The sequence below is a fragment of the Microcaecilia unicolor genome, chromosome 10, assembly GCF_901765095.1.
Source record: "Microcaecilia unicolor chromosome 10, aMicUni1.1, whole genome shotgun sequence".
Taxonomy (NCBI): Eukaryota; Metazoa; Chordata; class Amphibia; order Gymnophiona; family Siphonopidae; genus Microcaecilia; species Microcaecilia unicolor.
Genome location: NC_044040.1, coordinates 4,554,245 through 4,580,182, shown reverse-complemented (window position 1 = coordinate 4,580,182; position 25,938 = coordinate 4,554,245). Strand labels below are relative to the sequence as shown.

The following is a 25,938-nucleotide window of genomic DNA, read 5'->3' as shown; positions in this document are numbered from 1 at the left end:
AGTAAAGCGACCCTGGCGGAAGACGAGACGGGCAGCAGAGTTTTGAACCGATTGGAGAGTGGAGAGGTGACTAAGTGGGAGGCCAGCAAGAAGCAGATTGCAGTAGTCTAAACGAGAGGTGACAAGGGTGTGGATGAGGGTTTGGTAGAGTGCTCGGAAAGAAAGGGGCGGATTTTACGGATGTTGTAAAGAAAGAAACGACAGGTCTTGGCAATCTGCTGGATATGAGCAGAGAAGGAGAGAGAAGAGTCAAAGATGACCCCAAGGTTTCGAGCTGAGGAGACAGGGAGAATAAGAGAGCCATCAACAGAAATAGAAAACGGGGGGAGTGGGGAGGTGGGTTTGGGGGGGAAAAATGAGAAGTTCGGTTTTGGTCATATATGTCATCTGCCATTTGGATGCCCAGGTCTCATAAAGTCCTCTTGTAATATTTTACAATCCTCTTGCAATTTAACAACCTTGAATAAACTTTGTATCAGCAGCAAATTTAATTACCTCACTAGCTTTTCCCATCTTCAGATCATTAATAAATATGTTATAAAGCAGCGATCCTAGAACAGACCCCTGGGGAACCCCACCAGCTACTCTTCTCCATTAAAAATACTGACCATTTAACTCTACTCTGTTTTCTTTTAACCAGTTAATCTGCAATAGGACACTACCTCCTACCCCAACATAAAATCTGTTTTACTCTTTTGGGATCCTACCAGGTACTTGTGACCTGGACTGACCACCGCTGGAAACAGGATACTGAGGTTGATGGACCTTTGGTCTTTCCCAGTATGGTGATACTTATACACAATACGCTTCAGTCTCATTGCCTGGACTGACAGCTAGTGGAGGAAGCGGGAGCCCCCCGCCCCCCTCATTGCAGAAGACAGAGAGGTAAATCCCAGGGATCAGCCAAGGTAAGGGCATTCCATGCCCTATACTGCTTCCAAAGGAAAAGAGACTGGCCCACCCTCTTTTCCTCTTTTAACAATTCTCATATTCGACTCTCTCAGTGCCTTCCCAAGTCTGATTAATAAAGTTTCATTTTCCACAATTGTAAAGTCTCTCCTCAATTGTTGACCCTTTTCATTTTAAAGATATGGGCAAGAATGCCCAGAAAATCTTTAAAGCATTTTTTTTGTTTTAAGACCAGTCTGTCAGCAGGCACCAAGGAGGATACGTTTTTTTCTGCACTCTTTCCCATAAAACATATGAGAGTTTCAGATACAAGCAAGCAGCAGCCCTGAGGGCATCTTACCGGGACACGTTACAGTCAAAGTCAAGTCCATCATACAAGGAATCAACAAAACAGTTTGCGCTTCCCAGTGTGGAGAGTGAATGCTTCGCAACGTCAGCGCTATTCATCAGTTTGATCATGGTTCGCACGTTTCCTTTAATATCCTGCTTATAAGACCTAAAGTGACAGATGAAACCAGAACCGAGTTACTAAGCAGACAGGAATGTAGCAGACGAGACCAATTTGACCCAGCCTGGTTAAGCTCAGTTGTCAACTAAATCAGTTTGATTACCTGAAGATCATTTTTAAAGACTATAAAACACGTAAAACGCAACAGACCAGCGTTTGGTTTTCTTTTCTCTCAGGTCCCAGCCTATTGGCGACACAGCATTAACTGGCCCCTGGACACGTGTGCTGCTGGCAGGCTGTCAACAATCATTCTGCCCTGAGCACTCGGTCTCAAGGGCCAGAAATGCAATCTATAACCCTGCTTTAGAAAACAGAAGAGGAGGAGACAAGGCAATGGGAAAAGCTGCACCTACACTGTTCTAAACCCACACATTGCACTCCCCTCAGAAACACACAACGCCCAAATACACTCACCTCTGAAATTCGGAAGCTAAATGTTCCGCCAAGGCTTCTGTAAAGTGTACACCACCGATGCGATCATCCGTATTTGTGGCCAACACACGGTACAGCCCACTGTTTACTTCCATGAGGGTGACAGACAGTGATGTCCCTCCCAGTTTGTAGACCAAAACATTGCTGACAGGCAAAGAGAAGAATTTGGCATCAGCGAGGCATTCACTCACCAACACAGCAAAACAAGAGGACCCACCATTCATACCCCATTCATTCCCCACCACATCAATGTGCTCCCTTGCTGTGAGCCGAGAGAATTGATAAACCAACAAAGGGAGGAAACCTAGCAGGTGCACCTTACCTGGTTTCAGCATACCAGTGGTGAGAAAAATGGTACAGCAGAATCTGAGAGAGATACTCAGCGATCAAGCCCTCTAATAGGCCTGTCAGTGAGTGCCACAAAAGCACAGACCCCCCACCCTGCAAGAGCCTAGCAGGCAACAGGATAGGAAAATGGACTTCAAGTATATACTGCCCCAAACCGGAAGGAAAAAAATAATTATACTGACTACCAATTCATGCCAGGGTTTTGTTTAAAGCAGCCTGTGTAGTTTGGAACGGGTTACGAGGGCTGACTCTCCAAGTCCTTAACAATTCTACCCTCTAAAAGGTTGAAGTCGTGGTTTATTGGAATTTCCAGTTGCCGGAGGAATTAGATTTAGATGATTTTTGACTTCTCTTTTAGATTTCAGGTTACAAAACTCTGGAATGAGTTTCCTTTGGAAAACAGACAGATCACAGATCTCTTCTAACTTAGGTTTTTGTCATACTTTGAAAACACTTTTACTCTGCTAAATATTTTGTTAATGATTAGACCAGAGCTTCACAAACTATGGGTTGGGCTCCATAGGTACATCATTATTCAGCAACTTTTTTTTTTTTTGGGGGGGGGGGGGGGGGGATAACAATTTTATTTGGTTGCAATCATGGGGTCACAGCCACAAAAAGACTATGTTTTGTCATATTTTATGTCTTTCAGAAGCTTCCAATGAATGCATCACTTGGACCTGTAAGTCACTTAGAGCCCATACCGGGGAGTGCGGGACTAATACATAGAATAAAACAGAATTCCCAACACATTTTTCTCCTCCCTAAAAAAGCAAACTAGGTAAGGGTACGGTGACTTCATTTTTGCCTATTTAAGTCCCTTATTTTTATGATTTAAAGAGGAACAAGCATGTTACCTTTTCCCGGTGGGAGATTCTTGTCCGATACCGTAGGCCAAAAGTGCTGCAGACGGTTCATGAATGAGTCTCAGGACATTCAATCCCGCTGCAACAGCTGCGTCTCTGCGAAATAATTCCAGACCCCACACTTAATTCAAATGCTGAAACCGCAAACCTTCAGCCCCACCTTATATCACAACACAGAATCATCTGCACTAAATGGACAGATTTTTTTTTCATCTTTATATTTATTAATTTTTGTGCCACTGTACAAAGCAATAATACATTGGTTTTGGTAGTGATATTATAGCCTGGTTAAAGATTTGCTTATCACAGGATTCATACAGTTTGTTTTGGGTAGGTCTTTTTTAATAGCCTATGAGGCATATTTTCAAAGCACTTTGGGAGGCTAAGTTCCATAGGTTTCTATGGAACTTTGGGAGGCTAAGTGCTTTGAAAATGAGCCTCATTGTCCTTGACAAGGTACTATACAGCCTTTTCTATTTTGTATCAATAACCCCTACTGTTTCCCCCTCCCCAATCCCCTTTTGCCTGTTTAATAACCGGGTTGGTGATTGCCTTTTCAGTTTAATGTGAGCCACACTGAGCATGCAAACATGTGTGAAAATGTTTCCAATATGACCAACACAACTCAACTGGATCATTCCAAATGCGGAGGCACTGCTGAACGCTGAAATGCAGGACACATTTTTGACACCCAGCATTCAACCCTTAGGAAGCCCATTTCATCTAGAAATATCAGCTCTAAGGCTATTTAAATTTGTGGAGTGTCAAACATCCCCCTAGAAATTCCTTCTGTCACACATGGCTCAGGGATAAAAGTGAAAGAAAAAGGACCCCAGTGCTTGCTGCTGGACTTTATTTCCATTCTCAAAGTGTTGGCCTTACCCAGTCTAATGCCGATGCCCTGAAAGATGCAAAGGCTGTAAAAAGGAGCTTCCCCAGCACATGGAAACCTTTGCAGTGTACGTCTACCCAAAAGAGAGAAAGAGGGCTCCTATTCTTACCGAAGTGCACTCTTCTGCTTCTCTCCAAACTCGAAGGGCACCGTAATAGCCGTATCATTAACATCAGAACCCAAAGCAGACTGGGCAGTTTCTGGTTCAAGACAAAAGAAAGTGAAGCATCTGAAATTATTTTCCATTCATTTCATCAAGGGCCCAATACAAACTATTTATTTATGAATTAGCCCATGCTTTTCCAGTAGTAGCCCAAGACAGATCACATTAGGAACAGCAGGTATTTCCCTATACCCAGAGGGAAAACCATAGATTTTTGAACCTGAGACAACAGAGGATTAAGTGACTCGCCTAAGTTGGACCTGTACAGGGCCTCTCTGGTTCTAACCATTAGGGAACCTCTCCACCACTATCTGTCTGTGTGAACAGGGCACAGGCAGACGGCCTAACTCAGCCTACAGTGATGACCATGGGAACTGCTGTTTAAAAGCAATCAGATCCTACCATCCAAGTGAATGACACACCTTTCCCTCCAGACACAGAATGAGAGAAACCCCTTAGCACATCTGTCCCACTTTCTACCTACCTTTCATTTTACGAAAGATTAGTTTGGCCACATCTGCTGGATAGACATGCTTGACATCTTCCCCAGTATCTATTTCATACCTTGGCTTCCCATCTTTTTCTACAACCTGAAAGTGAAAGTCAACAATTTCTACGGGGGTTTCTTTGGTTGCTGCCAATGGGACAAATGATGATCAGAAGGAACCAGCCACTTACTGTGCACGTGCTCTCTGCTATGTGCTTCTCAGCCTGCGGGTCACCAGAGCTGATGAGACACGAAAAGGAATTTAGAAAGTTAGACAGGCAGTCTCTAGTGAGCATGTACAAAATAGGAAACTTTTCTTGCAATCCAAACACATGAGCTGGAAAAGTACAAAATAAACCTGCTCCATTCTTTATTCTTGTCTTTAAGTGATGGAATTCACTGCCACTGGCAATTAAGGCTCACCCTGACTACTTGGTATTTTATAAAAGACTGAAAAATCTTTCCATCCATTGATGGAGTGCGTTAGATTGTAATTGGCCATCAATGGTTTATTATTTAGTTATTTGTGCTACTCTACTGTTATTTAATATTTTGTTTCTGGTATTGTAAACCTTATTAAACTCAAGTTATGTTCGGGATAAGGTGGGGTATAAATGTCAAACTAAATAAATAAATTCAAATATACACAGAGAAATAAAAAAAAAACAGCAGTTTTATTATTACATTTATATCCCACATTTTCCCACTGATTGCAGGCTCAAAGTGGCTTACATAGATCTGTAGTAAGGCTACAGAGCAAGAAAAAACAATTATACAAATTGAGAATAAGATAGGAAATAATTAAACAGCAACAGCCAAGAGATAACAGGTAATCAATGTCCTTGGATCTTATTAATGGTAAGAGTTAATTCAAATTAAGTTGAACCTGGGGAATAAGCCTTCTTAAATGATACTGATTTCAATAATTTTCTGAAGTTTAGATAGTTCTGGGTAGATTTTACTAATTTGGGTAGAGCATTCCACAGTTGAGTGCCTATTAGAGGCTCATTTTCAAAGCACTTAGCCTTACAAAGTTCCATAGTAACCAATGGAACTTTGTAAGGCTAAGTGCTTGGAAAATACGCCTTATGTATGCAAAGTTATCCAGCCTGTCCAATTTAATTCCTCTTGCTTTAGCAAAGCAGACTGATTTCTAGTTTTCTTTACTCTGTATACAGAATCTTTAATTTTGGCAAAATCCTGAAAGGTTTCAGAGTACCACCGCTTTGCCACGCCTGCAGTCATCTCTGGGATGGATAGCTGGGCAGTAGATTTCTACGGGGCCCTTTTACTAAGCTGCGGTAAAAAGTGACCTGCGGTAGTGTAGGCGCATGTATTGGGTGAACGCTGGACAAGTTTCTATTGCATCTACAAAAAAAGGGCTTTTTTTTTTAATGGGACAGAAAAAGGGTCTGCAGTAAAAACGAATCCAGCAGGCGCCCAAAACCGGCCTAAGCCCTTAACGCCACTCACTGATCTAGCGATAAAGGCTCACATGCTACACGCATGTTGACCGGTCGGCGCGCGTCATGTGCCGATCGCATGTAGGAGGAAAATAAATAATCCAAATCTGAAATTACCACCAGGAGGGCAAGATGGCCTGGTGGTGGTCTCACTTGGGCACACGCTGCATGTGCGTAGAGCCTACCGTGACTTAGTAAATGGCCCCTAAGTAACTAGAATGAATAAAGGGAGGAGCCCACCGGCCAGCGGCTCAGAGGACAAGTGCTGCTGTGCATCGGCATCAAGATGGTCCCTGGTTCAATCCCCTAGTTGGGACTTCCACTCCCCCACTCGGCTGGATCTGGGGATGGGACACATAGGGATGACACCTGATGGTCAGACTCAGGGCCCAGGATTGCAGGAGGAGCCGCAGTACTCAGCCCCTGGACCAGACGAGGTGTGATGAGGGCATATAAAATAGGCCAGGTAGTTGTGAATGAAGACGTAATATCAGATTATCTGGAAGCACACATCCGACATTGGAAGGGAGTTCACCCCCCCCTCCCCCCCCAAAATGTTAAAATATTACAGAGAAATCCTATATAATAATTCTCACCTCCAACAGGATGTGCTTGGGACCTTGCCTGCAGGAAGTGGTCTGATAGGCAGGCACGCACTGACCTCAGTGACAGACAATTTGGCAAAGCAAAACAATCTGAGTGCTGGCCATTAGGACACAGGGTTGAAAGGAGAGTTTTAAAAGACTGAAGGAACCGAAAGTGTTAAATGGGGGGAGGGGGGAGTTCTGAACGACTGAAAGACATGCAAATTTGGGACAGGAAAACAATCTCAATGCTGGCCATTAGCACACAGGGTACATAGGACAGTTTTAAAAGACTGAAGGAACCACAAGTGTTCGGGGGGGGGGGGGGGGGGGGGGGGTGGAGTTCTGAATGAATGAAAGAAATGAAATTTACGAGAGGAACACAATCTGAATGCCGGGCATTTGTACACAGGGTAGATAGGACACTTTTTTAAAAAAAATGAAGGATGTGAAAGTATTACATCTTCGGGGAGGGGTGAGGAGGAAAGCGGTGGGGTATCCGGATACTGGGCATTAGGGCCACGGAGGTATATAGACTTTTGAAAGCCTTAAGGAACCCAAAGTGTGGGAAGGAGGAGGGGAGGAACGGGGTGAGGGGCATTAGGAACAGGGGAGGGGGCCCTGTCACACACTCTCATTCTCACACACACACTATCACACAGACAGTCTAGCTCTGTCACACACCCGCACATTCACTCTGGCTCTCTCTCTTAAACATACACACTCCCAGGAAAACCTTGCTAGCGCCCGTTTCATTCGTTCCAGAAACGGGCCTTTTTTACTAGTAAAAATAATAAAACAGTAACAGCCAGAGAAGTGGCAGAGTACAGCAGCTGGTGCAGCAGTAATAAGCAAAGAGGGGAGCGTTGCAAGGGGAAAGGCAGTGCGGCCAGTACAAGCCACAGGGCCCAGAACCTGGTCACCCCCAGTTTCCGCTACAGGAAATAACGACACCCACCACACTCACACACATAAAGGAATCACTTAACACAAAGGAGCAGGAAGTGTCAAAAAAAAAAAAAAAAAAACAACAGGTGCAGAGAATTTCCTTAAATGAAACAGTCAATGGGACGAGAGAATTGGACTTCAGGTCCTTTCTGATCTAATGCCAACAACAATAAAACCTAAGTGATTAAAATGAAACTTATGGATTCTCTCTAGTGCCCTGGCCACTTAGCGAGTCTAAGAGAAATCACCAAATCAATAGCGCTACAACCAACAGGTTCAAGTTTCCTGGAGGAGTGGCCTAGTGGTTAGGGTGGTGGACTTTGGTCCTGGGGAACTGAAGAACTGAGTTCGATTCCCGGCACAGGCAGCTCCTTGTGACTCTGGCCAAGTCACTTAACCCTCCATTGCCCCATGTAAGCCGCATTGAGCCTGCCATGAGTGGGAAAGCGCGGGGTACAAATGCAACTAAAATAAATAAAAAATACAACAAACCTTACATTACTGGAAAAGATCTCGACACACCAAACCGCAGAACAGACTACTAAATACTTCAAAACCTCAGTCCCATCACCAGGCATTCAATCTTCTCATCCTATCTAACAACAATTCTTCACCCTCAAAACTGTAGGGAAAGCCGCTGAGCACGAAAAGATCTTGCTGCACGAAGAGGCAGATGGTCCCCAATGAGGAGCTCCTACAAACTGGTTCAGAAATCCCAAAATCCTGCTGCATGGCTACATCTGATCACAGGACAACCTTCTCCAGCACCTGATCCTGAACTTATGGTCCAAGTGGTTAAGCCAGTGCCTTTCCCAGGCAGCACCATCATATTATATTATACAGTTATGACCCTGCACCATGGCCGACGCTTCAGCACAAAGAGAGGCACGCCGGCAGGCTTTCAAGTCTCAGATTTATAACTTACAGATCCTGCATCAAGTTAAGCAGAGTCCTTACTGGCATAGCATGATGCAATGTCACAACGTACATTTGAGCTCAGCTCTTTTCCGTAACACGGCAAAGTGGTTTACACTGTTAAGACAGCAGCCACGTGCGGAATCAGAAGGGTACAAGGATGTCCAATCTAGGAAGCGTGGCTCACAGTACACATCAGCAAATCCAAATGGCACCTGTTCATTCACTTACCATCTTCCCAGGATCTGCTTCACTTTTAATACCGTGCTCGATGCATTTCTGATTCTGCTCTGTTTTGCTGCCAACCCAACAATCTGGAAGGAAAAGAAATGTATTTAAGATCTTTAAACTGAGGAGGGGCAACAGGATACACAGATACTTCTGTTAGACACATCTTGCAGGAAATATAAACCTTTTCACTCCTTGAAACTGGTGTTCTTCCCCCAAATGTAAACTCCAAGCTTTCCCAGCAATACATCCCACATCTACCCTTAATCCCATCTCACGCAGCTCACCACTATCTTTCAACCAACAAATGTCAGATCACGTTGCCATTTGAGACCCTCAGTGAGTTTCAAACTATCCCACACTTTTAGCACTTAAAATTTGCTTCTGTAATAGATCACAGCCTTAGACACTGAAAGCCTTTCCACAGGCACTGAAGAATGCATTTAAGCTCTAGCCAATGGATCATAATGCGTGATTTCCTTTGCAAGGACAGTGGGGAAGCGTCATCCAATGAATGTTTTTTGGCTCCGTCTGAAAGATAGCTCCAGTCTCACAGTTTTCCAAATAGTCATTAAAGACCTGCCTTTATCCTTAGAGCAGCATTTCTCAACCCAGTCCTATCAGGTTTTCAGGATATCCATAATGAATATGCATGAGATACATTTTTATGTACTGCCGCCCTGTATGCAAATCTGTTCATGCATATTCATTGTGGATATCCTGAAAACCTGATGGTACTAGGTGTGCCTCGAGGACTGGGTTGAGAAGCACTGTATTAGGAGACTGTACTGATGTTGTTGATCTGTTGGGGGGGAGGCACAAAGGGGGGTGTAAACTGATTTGATTGTTTTTCGGCTTGTTTCTTTTTAAAGTAAAGTACTTTCAACAGTTATTTAGATTTATTTTATATATACTGCCTACTTGTTAATAAAAACAAATCAGAATGAAGGCCTCATTCATTCCTACTTTCCAAAAGTATTTTAAAACCAGACAGGCAGGGTTTTAAAGATAGGAGCCCAAATTCTGCAATGCTGAAAGAAAAAGTATTACCTCTTCACTTGCCGAATAAGCCACAACAGCTGGAGTGACTCTGTCACCTGCGTCATTCGCAACCACATCAGCCCGGCCGTCCTTAAAAACAGAACACTAAAATATTATACAGGTTGCTCAAAGTAAAACAACATGCCCAAACTTAGCAAATGTGCATTGCAAATAATTTTACAGCACCAGGGAGCAGTACGGTTTAACCTTAAGGTCTACTAAGCTCACCTTTCATGTAAAGCAACACAGTGGTATACAGAGTGAAGTCATAAGAAAAACACACAAAATTGCAAAAAAGTGTGAAAGACACAAAAGGACGTTTACAACCAATATATCCTAACACACCCTTCCCATGGGATAGGTAAGTTCCTTTGTGTGGATTTTAATGGGCAGTTTGGATAGTATTTAATTAAGTGTTCAGCTAGTACAGTGGGTTTTTGAGTATGCAGGAATTTAAAGGCAAGAACCAATAGCTTAAAAGGGAAAAATATAAGTCTTACCTGATCATTTTCTTTCTATTAGTCTTTCCCACTATTCCAGAAGCTGGGGGATAGTTGTGTCCATCAACCACCAGGTGGAAATACAGAACTAAAAACCACGCTGCCATATCTCTCTTGGCATCCAGTCCAGCTCCTCAGTATTTACATAGACAAGCAGTAATAAACACAACAACCTTAAACAAGCTGGTAACCTAATACTAACCAGATGAGCAAACATATGGACACAAGAACACAGGAGTCGCTATACTGGTTCAGACCAATGGTCCATCTAGCCCAACCTCCTGTTTTCCAAACAGTGGCCAATCCAGGTCACAAGTACCTGGTAGAAACCCAATTATTAGCAACATTCCATGCTACCAATCCCAGGGCAAGCAGCTGCCTCTCCATGCAAACTATGGACTTTTCCTCCAGGAACATGTCCAAACCTTTTTTAAACCCAGATATGCTAACTGCTGTTACCACATCCTCTGGCGAAGAGTTCCAGAGCTTAACTATTCGCTGAATGAAAAAACATTTCCTACTTTTTAAAAAGTATTTCCATGTAACTTCCTCAAGTGTTCCCTAGTCTTTATACTTTTGGAACAAGTAAAAAGTTGATTCACTTCTACTCGTTCTACACCACTCAGGATTTTGTAGACCTACATAAGTACATAAGTAGTGCCATACTGGGAAAGACCAAAGGTCCATCTAGCCCAGCATCCTGTCACCGACAGTGGCCAATCCAGGTCAAGGGCACCTGGCACGCTCCCCAAACGTAAAAACATTCCAGACAAGTTATACCTAAAAATGCGGAATTTTTCCAAGTCCATTTAATAGCGGTCTATGGACTTGTCCTTTAGGAATCTATCTAACCCCTTTTTAAACTCCGTCAAGCTAACCGCCCGTACCACGTTCTCTGGCAATGAATTCCAGAGTCTAATTACACGTTGGGTGAAGAAAAAGTTTCTCCGATTCGTTTTAAATTTACCACACTGTAGCTTCAACTCATGCCCTCTAGTCCTAGTATTTTTGGATAGCGTGAACAGTCGCTTCACATCCACCCGATCCATTCCACTCATTATTTTATACACTTCTATCATATCTCCCCTCAGCCGTCTCTTCTCCAAGCTGAAAAGCCCTAGCCTTCTCAGCCTCTCTTCATAGGAAAGTCGTCCCATCCCCACTATCATTTTCGTCGCCCTTCGCTGTACCTTTTCCAATTCTACTATATCTTTTTTGAGATACGGAGACCAGTACTGAACACAATACTCCAGGTGCGGTCGCACCATGGAGCGATACAACGGCATTATAACATCCGCACACCTGGACTCCATACCCTTCCTAATAACACCCAACATTCTATTCGCTTTCCTAGCCGCAGCAGCACACTGAGCAGAAGGTTTCAGCGTATCATCGACGACGACACCCAGATCCCTTTCTTGATCCGTAACTCCTAACGCGGAACCTTGCAAGACGTAGCTATAATTCGGGTTCCTCTTACCCACATGCATCACTTTGCACTTGTCAACATTGAACTTCATCTGCCACTTGCACGCCCATTCTCCCAGTCTCGCAAGGTCCTCCTGTAATCGTTCACATTCCTCCTGCGACTTGACGACCCTGAATAATTTTGTGTCATCGGCGAATTTAATTACCTCACTAGTTATTCCCATCTCTAGGTCATTTATAAATACATTAAAAAGCAACGGACCCAGCACAGACCCCTGCGGGACCCCACTAACTACCCTCCTCCACTGAGAATACTGGCCACGCAATCCTACTCTCTGCTTCCTATCTTTCAACCAGTTCTTAATCCATAATAATACCCTACCTCCGATTCCATGACTCTGCAATTTCTTCAGGAGTCTTTCGTGCGGCACTTTGTCAAACGCCTTCTGAAAATCCAGATATACAATATCAACCGGCTCCCCATTGTCCACATGTTTGCTTACCCCCTCAAAAAAATGCATTAGATTGGTGAGGCAAGACTTCCCTTCACTAAATCCGTGCTGACTTTGTCTCATCAGTCCATGTTTTTGTATATGCTCTGCAATTTTATTCTTAATAATAGCCTCCACCATCTTGCCCGGCACCGACGTCAGACTCACCGGTCTATAATTTCCCGGATCTCCTCTGGAACCTTTCTTAAAAATCGGAGTAACATTGGCTACCCTCCAGTCTTCCGGTATTACACTCGATTTTAGGGACAGATTGCATATTTCTAACAGTAGCTCCGCAAGTTCATTTTTTAGTTCTATTAATACTCTGGGATGAATACCATCAGGTCCCGGTGATTTACTACTCTTCAGCTTGCTGAACTGACCCATTACATCCTCCAAGGTTACAGAGAATTTGTTTAGTTTCTCCGACTCCCCCGCTTCAAATATTCTTTCCGGCACCGGTGTCCCCCCCAAATCCTCCTCGGTGAAGACCGAAGCAAAGAATTCATTTAATTTCTCCGCTACGGCTTTGTCCTCCTTGATCGCCCCTTTAACACCATTTTCGTCCAGCGGCCCAACCGACTCTTTGGCCGGTTTCCTGCTTTTAATGTATCTAAAAAGTTTTTACTATGTATTTTTGCTTCCAACGCTAATTTCTTCTCAAAGTCCTTTTTTGCCCTCCTTATCTCCGCTTTGCATTTGGCTTGGCATTCCTTATGATCTATCCTGTTACTTTCAGTTGGTTCTCTTCTCCACTTTCTGAAGGATTGTTTTTTGGCTCTAATGATTTCCTTTATCTTACTGTTTAGCCACGCCGGCTGACGTTTAGTCTTTTTTCCCTTTTTTCTAATACGTGGAATATATTTGTCCTGAACCTCCAGGATGGTGTTTTTAAACAGCATCCACGCCTGATGCAAGTTTTTTACTCTGCGAGCTGCTCCTTTCAGTCTTTTTTTCACCATTTTTCTCATTTTGTCGTAATCACCTTTTCTATAGTTAAACGCTAGCGTACTTGATTTCCTAGTTTCACTTCCTTCAATGCCAATATCAAAACCGATCATATTATGATCACTGTTATCAAGCGGCCCTCGTATCGTTACCCCCTGCACTAGATCATGAGCACCACTAAGGACTAAGTCTAGTATTTTTCCTTCTCTTGTCGGCTCCTGAACTAGCTGTTCCATGAAGCTGTCCTTGATTTCATCAAGAAATCTTATGTCCCTTACTCAATCATATCTCCCCTCATATGTCTCTTTTCCAGGCTGAAGAGCCCTAAACTCTTTAGCCTTTCCTCATACAAGAGGAGTTCCATCCCCTTCATCATTTTGGTTGCTGTTCTTTGAATATTTTCTAATTCCACTATATCTTTTTTTAGATATGGTAACCAGAACTGAAGGCAATACTCAAGGTGTGGTCACACCATGGAGCGATACAGAGGCATTATAGTATTTTCGGTCTTATTCATCATCCCTTTCCTAATAATTCCTAGCATCCTGTTTGCTTTTTTGGCCGCCACCCCACACTGAGCAGAAGATTTCAGCATATTATCTATGATGACAACTCTCTTTCATCTTCTGGACAAGTCGTAGAGAACAAGAGATATGCAAGAAGCACCACGCAAGGTGACTCATATGATCAATTACTTTGCACCGACTAAACATCTCAGAAACCTTGAGCGGGCCTCTAGAATGGTGGGAAGGACTAATGGAAAGAAAATTATCACCATGTCCTAATTTCTCCTTCCATTATGTAACTTCTCACTATTCGAGAACCTGTGGGAGGTTTAAAAGCAATCCCTAGAGTGGCTTCCGAACACACCACCATGTCCAGCCCATAGTACTGTGTCAAATAAGCCACCTCCTTGCAAATATCCGGAGACAGTAAGGTAGTCTCCTCCCAGGATATCGCTGTACGCCTCATAGAATTAGCCTACAAAGCCTGACCTTATTATAAGTTTTGCAATGACTAAGACTCAATTTAAAAACAAGAGGAGACATCAATATAATCAAATATTTTTGCATTGCCTCTTACAAAACAGCAAGTAAAGCTAAAGATTTCAAGATGATAATTCCATAGAATAATTACATAGTGACATAGTAATTCCTTCTCTATATTTAATACAAACTCTTTTTCTTATATCACAAGACCAATATCTGAGTTGTTACCAGGACGTTTTTCATATTTTACTGGTGTCCAGTTTGCTTTCAGCGCAGTAAAGTACTCTATTAGTCCTGCTGTAGAAACCCTTATGAATTTTGACCCAGTTGGCTTTAAGAACATTCTTCCAAATCTTTTATCTATAAATCTTGTAAGCTTGTAAAAATTAGACACTTATACTAATAGTTACTATGTCAATAACCAATATATTCCATAACAACAACACTGGGTCAGACCAATGGTCCATCCAGCCCAGTATCCTGTTTCCAACAGTGGCCAATCCAGGTCACTGTTACGATTGTGACTATACTCCCTGTTGGACTTGCTTTGGGGTTCCTCCAGCCAAACTAAGTCTGTTTGTAAATCCTGAAGCCTGTGGGAAAATCCTGAAATCCGTTCCAGTCTAGTCCATTCCAGGATCCTGTTCCAGCCAGGCCGTGCTCTGCTGTTGTTGCTGCCAAAGCCCCACCCTTACTGGTGACCTCATCTGTAGTGCCTTTACCACCACCTGGGAACTTCCTAAGTTTGCCTTTGTAACGCCAAAGGTCAGTCGGTGTACAGTTGCAATTCTGCTTGGATCTGTCTGTGGGCAGCACTTCTTCTGTTCTATTCTTGTTTGTGGGCATTTCTGCCTTGTTTCAGTGTGACCGTTTGGTCAGTGGTGTCTGTTATATTCCCCTTGCTTGTAGTTCTTGCTCTGTCTCCCTGTGCTGGCTGCTGCCTGTATGTGTGCAATTAGCTCTCACCATACTACACCTGGGATTGTTCTCTCTGGTTGCAGTACTCTGTGGTGAGCCTGTTTCTCTCTAGTGTTTCTCTGTGTGTGTTGTGGCTGCCTTGTGCTCAGCCTTCTGCCAATGCTCTGGTGTTTGTCTGTGGATGTAGCCTAGCTTTGTGTTCTGCCTTGTCTGTCTTATTTTGTGTCTCTAGTTCCCCTCTGCCTTTACCTTAGTCCCTGTTCTTTCAAGCTTGTTGCTGTATCCTGTACCTGAGGGAGAACCCTCAGTCCTGGTCCCTGTTTAGTCAAGCTTGCTTTAGAGTCCTATACCCTGTGTGAGTTCCTGTATCCCATATGTCCTGCCGGCTGCCCCCACCTAGGGGCTCAACCCCTAGGGAACGGTGGTCAAGCACAGTTGAAGTCTTGTTCTAGTCCGATTGTTCTAGTCCTGTGTGTTCTTGCTTTGCTTATCTACATCTGCAGCTCCTGTCTTGTTTGTTAGTCCAGGTTGGGGGGGGGGGGGGGTTGCATGCCGCTGCATGGCAGTAGCCCAAGGGCTCACGAGTCCAGTTTATCCTTGAGAACCTGACAGTCACAAGCACCTGGCAGAAACCCAAATAGTAGCAACATTCCATGCTACTAATCTCAGGCAAGCAATAGCTTCTGCATGTCTAAGAGGGGCATAATTAAACGGGGCGCCCAAGTCATGAGGGTGTCCTCAAAGGACGGCACTGCGAAGGGTATTATCGAAACAAGATGGGAGTCCATCTTTCGTTTTGATAATACAGTCAAGGATGCCCAAATCTCAACGTGATGGTTGATCTTAGCGATGGTCGTCCCCGGTTTTCAGCCATAATGGAAACCGAGGACGCCATCTCAAAAACGACCAAATCCAAGCCCTTTGGTCGTGGAAGGAGCCAATATTCGTAGTGCACTGGTTCCCCTGACATGCCAGGACACCAACCGGGCACCCTAGGGGACACTGCAGTGGACTTCACAAATTGCTCTCCGGTGCATATCTCCCTTACCTTGGGTGCAGAGCCCCCCAAACCCCACAACTGTACCACACTACCATAGCCCTAAGGGGTGAAGGGGGCACATACATGTGGGTACAGTGGGTTTCGAGTGGGTTTTAGAGGGCTCACATTTACCACTACAAGTGTAACAGGTGGGGGTGGGGGGTGGGCCTGGGCACTGCACCCACTAAAACTGTTCCAGGAACCTGCATACTGCTGTCATGGAGCTGGGTATGACATTGCTGGCAAAAAAAAATGTTTTGTTTTTTTTTTTTAGAATGGGAGGGGGTTGGTGACCATTGGGGGAGTAAGGGGAGGTCATCCTGGTTCCCTCCGTGGTCATCTGGTCAGTTCGGGCACCTTTTCACGGCTTGGTCGCAAGAAAAAATGGACCAAGTAAAGTCGGCCAAGTGCTCGTCAGGGACGCCCTTCTTTTTTCCATTATCGGCCGAGGACGCCCATCTCTTAATCACGCCCCAGTCCCACCTTTGCTACAGTGCCAACGCGCCCCCATGAACTTTAGTCATCCCCGCGATGGGAAGCAGTTGAGGACGCCCAAAATCGAGCGACACAGAGAAGGATGCCCATCTCCCAATTTGTGTTGGAAGATGGGAGCCCTTCTCTTTCGAAAATAAGCCTGTAAGAACGTCAGGAAGAGAAACTATGGCACTACTGATCACATGTGCTGAAATGCAAAGAAGCCCATGGGAACTGAACAGGCTTCTTCGCATTCAACACATGCTAATCCGTAGCGTCACTTCATCAAAGGAGCTCTATATGAATTGCATTATTTTCTATACAAACAAAGTAAAGGAAGCAATTGGTAAAAAAAAAAAAAATCTGATTTACCTATTTCCTATAATTATTTCAGTTCATTTTGACACAGTAATTGATCCAGTCTCCATATATCTTCAGTTTATCGTCCTATCCAGTTTAAAAAATAATTTTTAAGAAACCCTAGAGGTCGTCCATACATGATTTTCTTTGTTTGAACCAAGTTCCCGAAAAATAGGAAGATTAGAAACTGGGTAGGAGTACAACAAGGTCTTAGGATCAGATCCTGAATTTTTTAATACCAGTTTAATGATTACATGTAATGGCTGATTGGCAAGACCTCATTATTTAATGTGAAACTACCCCACACTGTGACATACCCAAGCTTCTTTATAATAATTATATTTTTGCACCACCTTTCCAATTTTAGCTCAAGGCAGCATGACCATGCCACTTTTTATTTCAAGTATAAAAGTAGCAGGCTGAGAAGCAGTAATGCAAGGGCTGAAATACCATTCCTTATGACCTTGGATAAGTCAGTTAACCATGCACTGCCTCAGATGCAAACTTTAAGCCCTCCATTGTCAGGGAAATACCTGACCTTAACTCTCCTTGATCTACTACTAAAAAGGCATAAACAATCAAAGAAGTACCAAAGGCAACAGGAGACAACATGACTTACTGAAGGTCTCACTTAATATGAATGGGAGAAATGCAGCCTGAATCGTCGTTCTCTGTAACCAGCAAGCCACTCCATCCCAGATGAACTGAACAGAGTGACTTGTAGTTCTGATTTTACAATTAATCTTCCCCAGAAAACTATATTTCTCTATGAAATTGGGTGGCAAAGCCGGTGTTGGGAGGCGGGGCTAGTGCTGGGCAGACTTCTATGGTCTGTGCCCTATTTATTTATTTTTGATTTTGCTCACACCTTTTTTCAGTAGTAGCTCAAGGTGAGTTACACTGGATATTTCTCTGTCTCAGGAGGGCTCACAATCTAAGTTTGTACCTGAGGCAATGGAGGGTTAAGTGACTTGCCCAAGATCACAAGGAGCAGTACTACTACTAAACATTTCTAAAGCGCTACTAGGGTTACGCAGCGTTGTACAGTTTAACATAGGACAGTCCCTGCTCAAGGAGCTTTGAACTGACCACTTCTGGATTGCAAGACCGGTGCTCTAACCACTAGGCCACTCCTCCACCCCATGACAATGGCAGATACAAATCAAGGTAAGGTATACACAAAAAGTAGCACATATGAGTATCTTGTTGGGCAGACTGGATGGACCGTGCAGGTCTTTTTCTGCCGTCATCTACTGTGCTAGTAGACATGGCGGGAGTAGGGTGACAGAAGGGAGATGCTGAATTGGGAGGGAGAGGAGGGAGGGGGGCCCTGAAACTGGGAGGGAGGGAGGGGGGTCCTTGGCACACACTCTCATTCTCACACACACACTCTCTCTCTCACAGACACACATATGAGTGTGTCTTGTTGGGCAGACTGGATGGACCGTGCAGGTCTTTTTCTGCCGTCATCTACTGTGCTAGTAGACATGGCGGGAGTAGGGTGACAGAAGGGAGATGCTGAATTGGGAGGGAGAGGAGGGAGGGGGGCCCTGAAACTGGGAGGGAGGGAGGGAGGGGGGTCCTTGGCACACACTCTCATTCTCACACACACACTCTCTCTCTCTCTCTCTCTCTCACAGACACACATATGAGTTATCTTGTTGGGCAGACTGGATGGACCGTGCAGCTCTTTTTCTGCCGTCACCTACTATGTTACTATCGGGCTCATTTTCAAAGCACTTAGCCTCCTAAAGTTCCATAGAAACCTATGGAACTTAGCCTCCCAAAGTGCTTTGAAAATATGCCTCTTTGTAACCTGATGCCTGAAAACGGAGACACCCGCATAATCAACCCAGGGAAGGCGAGAAAACCAAACCTGACATCCCCGTTACCTTATAAACAGCCACGCACGCACATGTGCAGCCCAGGTGCACACCGATGGCCGCCATGACACTTCTCAAGCACCAGGGCAGGGGGGGGGGGGGTCTGGGGGGGGTCCCTCAGCGCATGCGCGCCTGCCCGCGCTCTCACCGAACCCGAGCCGTGCGACTGGCCGTCTGCGGACGGGACCTGCCCCCGAGGTGGGCGGGACCTGACGTCAGATCGATTCTCCGATTGGGCTTTCCTTTGCGGTGGGTGGGGTTTGGACGCCGAACGCTGTTGTCGTCACCCACTTTTTGAAATGAGACTAGTAGAAATGGCGGCGAAGCGAGGAGGTGAGGAGAAAAGCGCGGGGGAGTCGAGAGGAGGGTGAGGGAACTCCGGGGTGGGACGTTTTGGGTTGTTGATTGGGGAGGGGGGGGATGTAAGAGACTTCTAGGAGTGGTGGGGGGAGGGGAGGAACCGCAAAGTGGTCCCTAAGTATAAAAACAAAAAAATTGAAGTTCCAGACTGTGCCAAGGAAACACAATGATCAGAATGAGGATATAATTATTCATATTTTTAAGCTTCTTGTTGTTTTCATTCATTTTTAGCAACTGAACAAACAACTACTACTACTACTACTACTTGACATTTCTAAAGCGCTACTAGGGTTACGCAGCACTGTACAATTTAACATGGAAGGACAGTCCCTGCTCAAAGAGCTTACAATCTAAAGGCAGTGGCGTTCCTAGGGGGGCTGGCACCTGGGGCGGATCGCCGATGCAGCGCAGCCCCCCCTCACGCCGGGGGGGGGGGGGTGCCGCGCGCACCTGTCCTCCCTTGTTCCAAGCATGGAACAAGGGAGGACTGGCACGCACGGCACCCCCCCCCCCAGCGGCATGCACCTGGGGCGGACCGCACCCACCGCCCCCCCCCCCCCCCAGGAACGCCACTGTCTAAAGGACAAATGTACAGTCAGTCAAGTAGGGGCAGTCTAGATTTCGTGAAAAGTATAACGGTTAGGTGCCAAAAGCAACATTGAAGAGGTGGGCTTTGAGTAAGGATTTGAAGACGGGCAGGGAGGGGGCTTGGCGTAAGGGCTCAGGAAGGTTGTTCCAAGCATAGGGTGAGGCGAGGCAGAATGAGCGGAGCCTGGAGTTGGCGGTGGTGGAGAAGGGTACTGAGAGGAGGGATTTGTCCTGTGAGCGGAGGTTACGGGCGGGAACAAGTTGCTGATGTGCCTATAAAACATTACTTAGGCATGTCTTCCTTTTGAAACAATTGAAATGCCTATAATTGACCACAAGTCCAAAAAATCCAGATTGCTCAGGGATTGGGTTAGTCCGGATTTTTTTGATTCTCAGGCACTACTTAATCAAAGCCTCCAAATCATGCACTCCTGGGCTGATGCATTCCAATAAACATAACACAGAAAAAACACAATGCCTTATACTCACCTCACAACATAACACAAGTAACTTCACCACCATACCCCCACCAAACCTATCTCTTCCAATCTCAAACAATCTGAAAATTCTGGGAGTGACCATAGACCGAAATCTCACACTCGACACCCACGTGAAGAACACAACAAAAAAGATGTTCCACTCCATGTGGAAACTCAAAAGAGTAAAACCTTTCTTTCCAAGATCCATCTTCTGTACCCTGGTACGGTCAATGGTCCTAAGCCACCTGGACTACTGCAACGTACTATACACTGGCAGCAAAGAACAGACTATCAAGAAACTTCAAACAGCCCAGAATACCGCAGCCAGGCTCATATTTGGCAAAACAAAATATGAAAGTGCGAAACCTCTACGAAAAAAACGTCATTGGCTCCCACTCAAAGAACGTATCGCGTTCAAGATCTGCACGATGGTTCATAAAATCATCCACGGAGAAGCCCCGAGCTACATGCTAAACCTCATAGACCTGCCTCCCAGAAATGCTAAAAAATCAGCCCGCAAATTCCTTAATATGCACTTCCCCAACTGCAAAGGACTAAAGTACAAGCTATCACACGCGACCAGCTTCTCCTACATGAGTACACAGATATGGAATGCATTACCAACTGACTTGAAAACGATTAACGACATAACTACCTTTCGTAAATCTTTGAAAACCTATTTCTTCAACAAGGCCTACAACGGGAACCCATAGCGAATTACAACACCTCAACACTTCACCTTATTCCGACATTTATCTTTCTATAACTTTGCTTAGACCTTTTTTCTTCATCCAGAATCTTTTTTGTAACACCAATTGTAGCTATCTCCTGAAATGGCGATGCCATAACAGGTGCTTGTAAGCCACATTGAGCCTGCAAATAGGTGGGAAAATGTGGGGTGCAAATGCAATAAATAACTAAGGAAGAATGAAGATATGAACAGGCAAATTTTGTTGATTTTTATTTGTGCTTTTACAGTATGTTTTTTCCTCTTTTCTGCCTGTTCATATCTTCATTCTTCCTTAAATTTGAATTTTAAAAGTAGTGCCTGAGAATCCCAGAAATCCGGACTAACCCAATCCCCGAGCAATCTGGATTTTTGGACTTGTACAGTAATTAAGTAAAATTATGCTTATATATAAAGATATTATAGGCATTTCAATTGTTTCAAAAGGAAGACATGTCTACAGTAATGTTTTATAGGCACATCAGCAACTTCTTGTTTCACGTTGATAAAAATAAATGAAAACAACAAGATCTTAAGAAGCTTAAAAATGTTAATAATTATATACACATCTCTCCTCCCCATCTATCATCTGTCTTCCCCTTTGGAGAGGGGCTTAGGGGCCTAAGCCAAAGGGATGGGGCCAAGGCCCACACCCCCCCCCCCCCCCGGTGGCCCTGCCTGCCTGCGCACCCACCCACGGTTCTCTCCCACTCCCCAGTGTATAATACCTTTTTAAAAGTCTTTTGTGCTACAGTGCCAGGGGCAGCCATACAGGGTGCCTCCGGCCTGTACCAGGCAAGACCTTTCTCTCTGAAAAGTCCCATCCCTTCTGATGCAACTGTTTTCAGAAGGATCGGTCAGAGGGAAGGGCCCAGACTTCTGAAAAGGTATTGTACACTGAGGAATGAGAGACAGCAGCAGGCAGGGCTGGTCCGTGTGTGTGTGTGGGGGGGGGGGGGGGGAGAAGGTGTAGTCTGGGTTCTTGAGCGGTCCAGGTACTGCTCTTTTAAGGGGTCTGGATTCTCCAGAAGTCCGGATTTCCACCATCTGGATTTTTGGACTTCTACTGTAGTACAATATTTATCCATCATTCACGTATACACAAATTGTGATACTCTGGTTTCAAAAGGCCTGTCAACAAGTGGGGTTAGTATTTTAAAATAACTATTAGTGATAAACTTTGGTATACATATTATTAGTAGTGGTGTTTAGTAAGATATACAGTGCAGTCTAGATTATCCAAAGTAAACAGAACTAGACCATTGGTGGATAAGTGAAAAGTCGAATAATACGGAAAACAATGGGAACCCCTCAAACAATGCATGGAAACATACTTTATGCATGAAGAAAAGGCGTAGGGTATCTTTAATTAAAATATTGTTAACACTAAATCAGCAACAACAACAAAAATTGTACAGCTGGCAATTTGAGCACAGATATAGAGCAGTATACACAGCACAGCAACTGTACAGCAGGCAGAAATACTGAACAGGTACAGAACTGTTCAAGGGAAACCATCTTTATCAACTGCATCTACAGAAATACGGAACCAAGCAGAGCCCTAATTCTGAAGATCACTGCATGTTCAGCCTCACTCAAGTTGTCTTCTCCAGTCAATAGCAGTACCGTGTGAAGGAGTATCAGCTGCAAAGCGTGGTCCCCTTGCAGAGAAGCACGGTCTTAGCTCAAACATGGCTCAAAGATTGCTTCCTTAAAGCGTGTGAAGCCGGAAAACAGGAAGAGAAGCCGTGCGCTTCTTAACAGCAACGGGTTGGCGTCACCTGGGGGGGATGTCTATCGGATATGCCAGATGGTTGGATTAACGAAGGTCGGATAAGCAAGACTGTACTATACATGTAATGTAAGTTAGACACATAACTTTTTCTCAGCACAACATGCCAGCTAATGATACAACAAACTGCCAGTTATTAATGTATTTGAGTATCTTAATCAGCCTCTACAAAACAACCTTCATTAAAATATTTTTCCTTCATTGCACTTTCCATATTCCACAGATGGTGCCACATTGCAAATGAGGCAAAATACCAGCTTAAAGTAGTTCTTCATATTGACACTTGGCAGCCCTCTCCGAACAATCCATTGCCTAAGTAACCACATAACATTCTGGTACTTGATCATGATTCTTGTGTAAGTATGGTGGAACATGTAAGCTGCAAAAGTACATCTCACTGTTATGCTGTTTGCCATTGACAACTAAGAATGCCGCTGACCAATGCAGAGAAGATCCAACGCTGGAGAGCAAGAGAGAAAGAGCTGGATTCAAATTTTCAGAAGAAAGAGAATGAAAGAATAAGTCGTATAAAGCGTAGACAGGTGTGGGTAAATCTTGCCTGACCAATTCACTTCAATTCTTTGAAGGAGTGAACAAACATGTGGACAAAGGGGAGCCGGTTGATATTGTGTATCTGGATTTTCAAAAGGCGTTTGACAAGGTACCTCATGAAAGGCTACAGAGGAAATTGGAGGGTCATGGGATAGGAGGAAATGTCCTATTGTGGATTAAAAACTGGCTGAAGGATAGGAAACAGAGAGTGGGATTAAATGGGCAGTATTCACAATGGAGAAGGGTAGCTAGTAGGGTTCCTCAGGGGTCTGTGCTAGGACCGCTACTTTTTAATATATTTATAAATGATTTAGAGATAGGAGTAACTAGTGAGGTAATTAAATTTGTTGATGACACAAAGTTATTCAAAGTCGTTAACTCACGACAAGATTGTGAAAAATTGCAGATAATACACTGAAACCTTCTGCTCAGTGTGCTGCTGTGGCTCGGAAAGTGAATAGAATGTTGGGTATTATTAGGAAAGGTATGGAAAACAGGTGTGAGGATGTTATAATGCCGTTGTATCGCTCCATGGTGCGACCGCACCTTGAGTATTGTGTTCAATTCTGGTCACCACATCTCAAGAAAGATAGAGTAGAAAAGGTGCAGCGAAGGGCGACTAAAATGGTAGCGGGGATGGGACGACTTCTCTATGAAGAAAGACTAAGGAGGCTAGGGCTTTTCAGCTTGGAGAAGAGACGGCTGAGGGGAGACATGATAGAGGTATATAAAGTAATGAGTGGAGTGGAACAGGTAGATATGAAGCGTCTGTTCACGCTTTCGAAAAATACTAGGACTAGGGGGTATGCGATGAAACTACAGTGTAGTAAATTTAAAACAAATCGGAGAAAATATTTCTTCACCCAACGCATAATTAAACTCTGGAATTCATTGCCAGAGAACGTGGTGAAGGCGGTTAGCTTGGCAGAGTTTAAAAAGGGGTTAGACGGTTTCCTAAAGGACAAGTCCATAAACTGCTACTAAATGGACTTGGGAAAAATCCACAATTCCAGGAATAACATATAGAATGTTTGTACATTTGGGAAGCTTGCCAGGTGCCCTTGGCCTGGATTGGCTGCTGTCGTGGACAGGATGCTGGGCTCGATGGACCTTTGGTCTTTTCCCAGTGTGGCATTACTTACGTACTTATGTAAAAATAAGAGGGAAAAATTTCAAGAGATGGCTACACTTCGGAAGCGCAAGTCACGTGCCAATAAAACAGCTAGAAATTTACAGTCGGCTTATACACCTCAGACGCCATCTACCTCTGCTGTACAAATGCCGCCTCCATAAAAAGCCCCCAATCTCTTGGTAAGGCTGTTCGGAAAACTATGAGGCATATTTTCAAAGCACTTAGCCTTCCAAAGTTCCATAGAAGCCTATGGAACTTTAGAAGGCTAAGTGCTTTGAAAATATGCCTCTATGTGTGCTCTGCCAGACAAACTGGATCGACTGTTCTCAAGAAACTGCATATAGTAACATAGTAAATGACGGCAGATAAAGACCTGTACAGTCCATCCAGTCTGCCCAACAAGATAAACTCATTCACGTGGTATGTGATACTTTATATGTACACCCGAGTTTGATTTGTCCTTGCCTTTCTCAGGGCACAGACTGTAGAAGTCTACCCAGCACTGTTCTTGTATATGCTTCATGCCTTATCTCTACCTGAACCAGTTGGCAGTAAAACCAGGAGCCTCAACCAAACCTTGCTTAAGTTGCTGAACACTTTTTAACATCTTCCTAAGGTACTGCATTTGCACACTGTCATGCACGTAACCATAGGGTGACGCACATAACTGTAACATTTTGTCATGCTTTTAAAACAACAGTTTGCCTGCAGTTTGTCACAGTGGACTGCTTAAATACCAGTACGAAGTTCAGTTACATAGTAGATGACGGCAGAAAAAAGACCTGCACGGTCCATCCAGTCTGCCCAACAAGACATCTCATGTGTGCTACTTTTTGTGTATACCCTACTTTGATTTGTACCTGTGCTCTTCAGGGCACAGACCGTATAGGTCTGCCCAGCACTATCCCTGCCTCCCACCACCGGCTCTGGCACAGACCGTATCAGTCTGCCCAGCACTATCCCCTCCTCCCAACCACCAGCCCCGCCTCCCAACCACGGCTCTGGCACAGACTGTATAAGTCTGCCCAGCACTATCCCCGCCTCCCAACCACCAGCCCCGCTTCCCAACCACCGGCTCTGGCACAGACCGTATAAGTCTGCCCAGCACTATCCCTGCCTCCCACCACCGGCTCTGGCACAGACCGTATAAGTCTGCCCAGCACTATCCCCGCCTCCCACCACTGGCTCTGGCACAGACTGTATAAGTCTGCCCCGCACTATCCCCGCCTCCCAACCTCCAGCCCCGCCTCCCACTACCGGCTCTGCTATCCAATCTCAGTTAAGCTCCTGAGGATCCTTTCCTTCTGAACAGGATTCCTTTATGTTTATCCCACGCATGTTTGTATTCCGTTACCGTTTTCTTCTCCACCACCTCCCGCGGGAGGGCATTCCAAACATCCACCACTCTCTCCGTGAAGAAATACTTCCTGACATTTTTCTTGAGTCTGCCCCCCTTCACTCTCATTTCATGTCCTCTCGTTCTACCGCCTTCGT

The 25,938-nt window shown here is 44.6% G+C and overlaps 2 protein-coding genes across 2 annotated transcripts in view; one reads left to right on the top strand and one right to left on the bottom strand.

Moving 5' to 3' along the window:
- HSPA14 (heat shock protein family A (Hsp70) member 14) overlaps positions 1-18,903 on the bottom strand; it is a 39,349-nt gene extending 20,446 nt beyond the window's left edge. Inside the window, exons 1-9 of the mRNA XM_030216639.1 lie at positions 18,824-18,903; positions 9,794-9,874; positions 8,747-8,829; positions 4,797-4,845; positions 4,603-4,708; positions 4,065-4,155; positions 3,055-3,159; positions 1,832-1,993; positions 1,250-1,405 (exon numbers count right to left, since the gene is read on the bottom strand). Coding sequence (XP_030072499.1) covers positions 1,250-1,405; positions 1,832-1,993; positions 3,055-3,159; positions 4,065-4,155; positions 4,603-4,708; positions 4,797-4,845; positions 8,747-8,829; positions 9,794-9,874; positions 18,824-18,880 — 890 coding nt within the window. The 5' untranslated portion in view covers positions 18,881-18,903. The remainder of the gene's footprint in view (positions 1-1,249; positions 1,406-1,831; positions 1,994-3,054; positions 3,160-4,064; positions 4,156-4,602; positions 4,709-4,796; positions 4,846-8,746; positions 8,830-9,793; positions 9,875-18,823) is intronic.
- Positions 18,904-19,121: 218 nt separating this feature from the next.
- Positions 19,122-25,938, top strand: part of SUV39H2 (suppressor of variegation 3-9 homolog 2) — a 38,945-nt gene continuing 32,128 nt past the window's right edge. Inside the window, exon 1 of the mRNA XM_030216431.1 lies at positions 19,122-19,147. Within this exon, the coding sequence (XP_030072291.1) occupies positions 19,129-19,147 (19 nt within the window). The 5' untranslated portion in view covers positions 19,122-19,128. The remainder of the gene's footprint in view (positions 19,148-25,938) is intronic.